Source organism: Triticum aestivum, chromosome 1D, assembly GCF_018294505.1.
Source record: "Triticum aestivum cultivar Chinese Spring chromosome 1D, IWGSC CS RefSeq v2.1, whole genome shotgun sequence".
Lineage (NCBI taxonomy): Eukaryota > Viridiplantae > Streptophyta > Magnoliopsida > Poales > Poaceae > Triticum > Triticum aestivum.
Genome location: NC_057796.1, coordinates 409,792,481 through 409,800,304, shown reverse-complemented (window position 1 = coordinate 409,800,304; position 7,824 = coordinate 409,792,481). Strand labels below are relative to the sequence as shown.

At 43.1% G+C, this 7,824-nt stretch overlaps 1 protein-coding gene across 14 annotated transcripts; it reads left to right on the top strand.

Moving 5' to 3' along the window:
• The first annotated feature begins 395 nt into the window (after positions 1-395).
• LOC123182463 (G-type lectin S-receptor-like serine/threonine-protein kinase At2g19130) lies at positions 396-7,555 on the top strand. Of its 14 annotated transcripts, none has more exons than XR_006492165.1 (5): positions 396-666; positions 846-984; positions 6,521-6,919; positions 7,050-7,117; positions 7,213-7,555. XR_006492165.1 is itself a non-coding variant. In XM_044595030.1 (4 exons), the coding sequence occupies exons 3-4, from the start codon at positions 2,144-2,146 to the stop codon at positions 5,414-5,416; spliced, it is 2,544 nt and encodes an 847-aa protein (XP_044450965.1). In that variant the 5' UTR covers positions 396-666; positions 846-984; positions 2,095-2,143; the 3' UTR covers positions 5,417-5,548. The 14 variants fall into 14 exon arrangements, 4 of the variants coding, with proteins under 4 accessions (XP_044450965.1, XP_044450964.1, XP_044450966.1 ...); XR_006492170.1 differs by having other exon boundaries at positions 7,015-7,117; XR_006492167.1 differs by adding an exon at positions 2,095-2,181 and having other exon boundaries at positions 828-984; positions 7,050-7,555.
• Positions 7,556-7,824: the final 269 nt, after the last annotated feature.

Here is a 7,824-nt window from a genome sequence, read left to right as displayed (position 1 = left end):
AGTTGTGTTGTGATATTTTCCCGTGAGTCCCTGATCTTGATCGTACACGTTTACGTGTATGATTAGTGTACGATTGAATCGGAGGCGTCACAGCTCCCAAGCTCCCAACTTAAAAGAAATCAAAAAATTATGATGTTTTTAACGTTCACAACGTGTGTCTACGGTCCCTAGAAAAAATTCTGCATTCGTATCTTGAGTTTGGATTTGAATTTTTTAGATATTATAGATACATGTGCTGTGAAAAATTTATTCATATATTTTTTAAACATTTAAATTTATTTTTTGAAAGATGAGAGAATAATTTTTTAGCATGTGAGTAGTGCGTCGATGTCTCCATATTACACACAGTCAGTGTGATTGCCCACAGAAGGCCCAGCCCAGCAGGCCCTCTCAATGCCGGCCCATTCATGAAACGCCCCGTTCTTCTCTCTCTCTCTCTCCTCCGACCCCTCCGCCGTCGCCTCCCAGCCTCGCCGCGGCGGCGGCGGCGGCGGCGGCGGCCGGAGAGAGTATGCCAGCGAGCAATGTTCGGCCTGCAGGCGGCCGTAGAGCTTGGCAGGGCGAATGGGGAGTGACGCGGGCCTCACCTCTACGACGACCACGACCAGCCGTCCGCTTCGACGCCGGCAAGCTCGAGCGCCTCAACGACCACTTTCTCCTCCGCAGGTTCGGTTAGCCCCTCCTCTCGTCTCATATACCACATCAGACTAGTTGAATCTTGGTCAACTCATAGTTTCATACGGTCATACTACTGCATAAGTCTGAATCTTGGTCAACTAGTTGAATCTTGAAGAATGCTACTCCTAATCCTGGTCAATTTCTAACAGGAGTATTTCTTTCTGTAGTTGACATGTGCTGTTAGAAGTTCCTCGCTATTGCCGCAGGCATGGAAATGGAGCTCTCTTTTCCATTAGCATATTATTTGCTGTACGACGGTCTTTCTACCTCTGGTTCTACAAGCTGAGAAATGGTTGGCTGGTGGTGGTGAGCTCTCTCTTCTCTTCTCTTCTCTTCCCACACGCTGTACAAAATTGTATTTTCCCAACTATTGCAGGTCCAACTCATCTTGAAAAAAGATCGTTTATTCCTTGCTGTTCTATTTGTTGCCATATTTCCTGTTCTGACAATAGAGGAGCAGCCTGTTCTCTAGATGCTCTGCTTTTAGATATATCGATGTATGCTGTATTTCCTTTATCCTGAACTTGGCAATGCTATAAAAGAAAATTTTGCCTGTTAGGTGCTTTCTTTCTGACCTTCTGTAGATTAACCTTTCGCACTTACATGTTCACCGAGGGGAAGATTTGACTCTTCACAGTAGGCATGTGATCTAATGAGAGGGCTTGATGAATCTTATGTCTGGGTTGGAGCATGGTCCAAGAACCTAGGATGGTGCCATTGCTTGTGTAGGTATAAGTTAAATATCAGTCCTGAAGAGGTGGGCCTGGCACTCTGATATTGCCACTACTACCACCGTTCCTTTTCCTTTTCTTGACTGAAATACCACAGGGGAAACCCCTGGAGTGTGATTTTTTATAGATAAAAAAAGGTGTACATGATTTACATGTCCTTAGGCAAAAAATAAAATAAAAAAAGAAGGTTTAAACAAGGGGCTCAAACAAAAGGATGAAGCAACCAGTCTAACAGGGGTTGAACTAGAGAAAGCGACTTGAAATCGATGAAGCTGTAGATCACCCTGAAGCTTCTGTAGCACATATGTGTTTTAAGTTTGCCAACTGCAGCTCACAGCATTTGTTTTATTTCTGTGGTCATACTTTTGTTTGTCTTTCTAAGGAGCTTCTGTATATACGTGGAATTTGTATTTGTAGAATATAACCCTCATACAAGTGAGGTGTTTTTTCTTTCTGGTTTAGGCTAATACCATGGTCGTTCAAGCGATTGCGTTGTTGGCTGACCAGTGACCACTGACTGATAAGCAGCATGCCATGAGGGTTCTTGACATATATACTTCCAGTTGTAGCAATGGACTGGATGAGATATAGAAGGAAGCTCCCTTGCTGTTACTTATGTAGGATTTGCCGACATTGCCAAACTACATCTAGCATTATATTGATGATTTTTCTCCCTCAAAAACAGAGCGCTACTGTTCTGTGTGTTGCCATTTCCCCTATTCTGCCAGCCCGCCATGCTCATTGAAGCCATTGCCATGAGGGTTGATGAATGGTAAGTATGGTCCACTGAAAGTCCTCGTAGATAAGCTATGGTCCACTGAAAGTATGGTCCTATTCTGCTAGATAGGGACGGTTTCAAAGCTTGTCTAGGCATAAGTTGAAATTTCAGTACCGACTTTAGCTTACAACATTATCGTATTTTTGTGGTACTCCCTCTGATCCATATTACTTGTCGCTCAAATGGATGTATCTAGCAATGAAATACATCTAGATACATCCATTTGAGCAACAAGTAATATGGATCGGAGGGAGTAGTACTTTTCTGGGGAGGGGGCTTTTGTTGATCTTCTGTGTTGATATGCCTTGAATTTGCATTTGTAGTGTTCGACTATGCATTGAAGAAAATATTTTGTTGGTTGGTTAGTAAAAGTGTTTTGAAAAGTTCTATTCAAAGATAGCCCTCCCCTCTAATATGTGAGGTACCTTTTCTGGTTTGGGTTAATATTAATACAAAGGTTGGTGAATAGTAAGCTTGGTGAAAGCCTCGTGATTGACCTGACCATGGTCCATTGAATGTCCTGCCTTGCAATTATGGTAGTACAGCCTTGTATTTATGGTACCACAGTTTTGTATTTATGGTACCACTGTTGTGTATTTATGCTTATTCTGTCCCAATGTGAACTTACTTGACTTCCCCGTCAGCTTCAGTCTGCTGAACACTTGGCCTTCCATTCTATATATGCACCTACTCTTCTTGTCTAAATTATTCACACTTCTTCAGCATGCCTCCCCTCTACATACTACTCGGGCTTCTCCTCTTGCACACTGCTCCTTGGTGCTCCTCTGCAGCTGCCACTGAAGACACTCTCACGGCAGGCCAAGCGCTCGGCGTTGGTGACAAGCTCGTCTCAAGAAACGGCAAGTTCGCCCTTGGCTTCTTCCAGCCAGCAGCAAGCAGCATCAGTAAGTCGTCCCGCAATGCCACCTCCCCCAGCTCCAGCTGGTACCTTGGCATATGGTTCAATAAGATCCCCGTTTTCACTACCGTGTGGGTTGCTAATAGAGAGGAGCCCATCACCCACCCCAATCTCAACCTGACACAGCTCAAGATCTCAAGCGATGACAATCTTGTCATCATAAACCATGCCGCCAAAACTGAATCCATTGTTTGGTCCACTCACATTGTCAATAGGAAAACTAGTAGCATAAACACCACCGCCTCTATAGCCGTTGTTCTCTTGAACAGTGGTAACCTTGCCCTACTCGCAAATAGCCAAGACATGTTGTGGCAGAGCTTTGACTACCCAACAGATGTTGCGCTTCCTGGTGCCAAGTTAGGCCGGAACAAGGTCCCCGGTTTCATTCGTCAGTACATATCAAAGAAAAGCCTCATTGATCTGGGTCTAGGGTCATACAGCATTGAACTAGACAGCACCGGGATCGTCCTCAAGCATCGCAACCCCTCGGTAGTGTACTGGCATTGGGCATCCTCCAGAACATCATCGTTGAATCTTGTGCAATTAATCAAGACCACGTTAGATTTGGATCCCCGGACAAAAGGTTTGATTAACCCAGCATATGTTGACAACGACCAAGAGGAGTACTACATGTACACTTCGCCGGATGAATCATCGTCTTCTGTGTTTGTCTCACTAGACATCTCTGGTCAGATAAAGGTGAATGTTTGGTCACAAGCCAGCCAGTCTTGGCAAAGCATATATTCCGAGCCTGCCGATCCCTGCACTCCGCCTGCTACTTGCGGACCTTTCACGGTCTGCAACGGCATTGCACATCCATCATGTGACTGTATGGAGAGCTTCTCCCAGAAGTCACCGCAGGATTTGGAGTTTGAGGATCGAACAGGAGGATGCATCAGAAACACACCGTTACATTGCAGCACTAGTGGTAACAACAAAAACATGACAAATTCAACAGACATATTCCACCCCATTGCTCAAGTTGCACTGCCCTACAACCCGCAAATTGTAGATGTTGCTACTAAAAGTAAATGTGAAGAAGCATGTCTTGGTTCCTGCTCCTGCACTGCCTATTCCTATAGCAATAGCAGATGCTCTGTCTGGCATGGGGAATTGTTTAGTGTAAATCTTAATGATGGCATTGATAATAATTCTGAAGATGTTCTTTATCTTCGCCTTGCTGCCAAAGATTTGCTACCAGGTTCCAGAAAAAACGAAAGAAAACCAAAGGCAGGAGTTGTTACCATTGTAAGTATTATTGGTTTTGGGTTAATAATGGTCATGCTGTTGTTACTGATTTGGAGGTACAAATTCAAGTGGTGTGGTTTGCCTATATACGACAATCCAGGTAGTGCTGGTGGAATCATAGCCTTCAGATACACTCACTTGGTTCGTGCTACTAAAAGCTTCTCAGAAAAGCTTGGAGGAGGTGGTTTTGGTTCTGTATACAAGGGGGTGTTAAGTGACTCAATGACTACTATAGCAGTGAAAAGGCTCGATGGTGCCCGTCAAGGAGAGAAGCAATTCAGGGCCGAGGTGAGCTCAATTGGACTGATCCAACACATAAACCTAGTCAAATTGATTGGTTTCTGCTGCGAAGGTGATCACAGATTACTTGTGTATGAACACATGTTAAATGGGTCTCTTGATAGTCATCTATTTAAGAAGAGCAATGCAAATGTTGTTGTCCTGAATTGGAACATCAGATGTCAGATATCCCTAGGAGTTGCTAGAGGATTGTGCTACTTGCATCAGGGTTGTCGTGAGTGCATCATACACTGCGATATTAAGCCAGAGAACATACTTCTGGATGCATCATTTGTTCCTAAAGTTGCAGACTTTGGGTTGGCAGCGTTTGTGGGAAGGGATTTCAGCCGAATTCTGACTTCATTCAGAGGAACTGTGGGTTATCTTGCCCCAGAGTGGCTTACTGGAGTGGCGATCACACCGAAAGTCGATGTTTACGGATTCGGCATGGTGCTATTGGAAATCATATCAGGAAGGAGGAATTCCTCACCTGAAACATCGTACAACACCAGCAGCAGCAACAGTAACCAGAATATTGAATACTTCCCTGTGCAAGCCATAAGCAAGCTTCACAGTGGAGATTTGAAGAGTTTGGTGGATCCACGGTTACATGGTGACTTCAACTTGGAAGAGGCTGAAAGGATTTGCAAAGTTGCATGTTGGTGCATCCAAGATAATGAGTTGGATCGGCCGACCATGGGTGAAGTAGTCCGGGTTCTCGAGGGTCTACAGGAGATTGATGTGCCCCCAATGCCAAGACTGCTTGCAGCTATAACGGAATAATCTGGTGTTGCAACTTCAATGCAATATAATACTTGTACTGAACATAGTACTAGTCTTTTAATTTCAGCAATTTTCTTAAAAGTTGTAACGTGGAGAGAAAGGAATAAAGGAAGGCAAGCTTGCAGTTGCTAATTAGCTGTCTCTTATTTAGGCGTGCAATTATCTATACTCCCTCCGTCCCAAAATATAAGAGCATTTTGGACACTACACTGGTGTCAAAAACGCTCTTATATTATGGGACGGAGGGAGTATATGGTAAGAAAGATATGGCAGAGATATAAATATGTGTATGGTTTGCTCTTTTCAGAGCAAGGATGGGAACTTCGGAATTTTTAATTGCAGCAGAATAGGTTAGTCTTAGCATGCTTAGGCAAGAAGCCAGCTATGGTTTAAATAATTGTTTTCAAACTGCAGCAGTTTCTGCAGTTCTGCAAGTAGGAAGATGTCAGATCTGAAAGTTGTGGGTGGATTTGATCTAGAGACTACATCGGCCTGTTATTTCTCGATTTGTGTGTGATTTGTATGATCCTGGCCAAGCCAATCATGGCATCTTGGATTTCAATGTTGCGCTTGCCCTTTGTGGGGTGCCAGCTGAGAACCTTTGGAGACTCTGAAAATAATGCAAATGCTTTCCTGTGACCTTAGTAGTATAATCATGATCATGAACAAGTTAACAATCTTCACGCAGCATGTTTACCTCTTCTTTGTGCAGTTTCTTGGGTTTTTTCAACGTAGGTGGCGAGTGAGAATCATGATTGAAATGACACCAGTAGAATATGTAGGTGTTTTTTTCCTATGCAGCCAATTCTGGTTTATATGAATATATTGTGTGTCTCGTTATTCATATAGAATATGGGAGAGGATATCCCTTTTTCCAAGAACTGATGACTTGAAATATGAAGTATCACTAAATTTACTCTACTTCATTAACTTGCAAGGTCATTTGTTTCGTTTCTCATAGAACAGAAATTTCTTGTGCTGATCATCTTTGGGTGTGTAATTATGGGCTGTTATGTATTCACTCATTCCATTTTTTTTATATATTTCAGGCACATATGGTGCACTCTGACCATGATGTTAACTTTTTTGCTCTTAATAAGTCAGGGGCCACAAAATCTTTGATTCCCATGAAGATGAATTTGTTCGGGAACCGGACACCTGATGCCGTTATTGGTCACAAGCTCACTAGCAAGTGCCTCTGTTGTTGGAGGGCTGCTGCTTATCAGCATCTTTGAATGCATCGCCGGGAGAACTCCAAGAGTTCCCATGATAGAGTTGTTACGTCTACGAAAGAGGGATGTATTGTGCAAGGCATAGAAATTGAACCTGAATGCTAAGGTGATGCCATACCAGAATGCCAAGGTGAAGCCATACCAGGATGCCATGCTTGTGGATGTATCACAAAGAGCCTGATCCTGGTGATGGTGCTGATGATCTAGTCCCGAAATCTGGAGACAAGATGGAACTGAAGAGAGTTGTGGCCATGTGCTTTTGTATGTTCAGGTACTGCTTTATATCCCTACTATTTCTGTTCATCTACTATGATTTTAATAGCTGTTTTGGGTTTTATGCACATTATATATTTTATTTTATTTAAGCACTAGAGAATGCAATAAGAAGGGAAAATTTTCAGGCCAAAAGTAAACACCAAAATGACAATTTTCCCTGTGCGAGGCCTTCCAGTAAAGAAAATACTGCACGGTAAGCTGAACTGGCAGTAGTTCAGCATCCCGGCCCATTTGCTGCTGCTTATGCGGACTCCACTGTTTCTAAGTAGGGCTTCCCTGATGTTGCAGCCGTCGAGCTCGCCAGCATTGATCTTAATACCACCGTGGCACCTGGCGACATCCCAGCCACAGCTCTCGAGTGTCTGTTCATCGCACTAAATTTCTCTGAACGACCAACCTTTATCTCTGAACTAAGGTTTGGGAGGTGTGTCAGAGGCTAACATTCGTCAGTTTGTTGGCGTGATTCGTAGGAACCCACAGTTATCTGTGAAGTGCATTTCAAACTGCGATGGTTGACTCTGGCTTGTGAAAATATCCTCCTTTTTGGGGGAAAAATAATTGTGAGAATGTCTAAACTAATGTTATAAGGAGACCATCCATTTCCCAAACTATAGCCACCTTTATTGTGGAACTCCAGACCAATCTTGAAGGCTGGATCTACATTTTTTGGAAGGAACCATCAATGTCGTTTCTCCGTTCAGCCACCTTTATCAATAAATTTGATTAAAATTTAACTTTAAAAGGATCAAATACGCACTATATATATTGTGAGATGGAGGAAGCATTTGTTTGCTGTATAAACAAACGCATTAAGCGCGGGACCAACATTCAGCAATGGTCGATCAAAGCACAGTACATATATAGATCTGCAAATCCACAATGTTTATTAAAGCTAATATT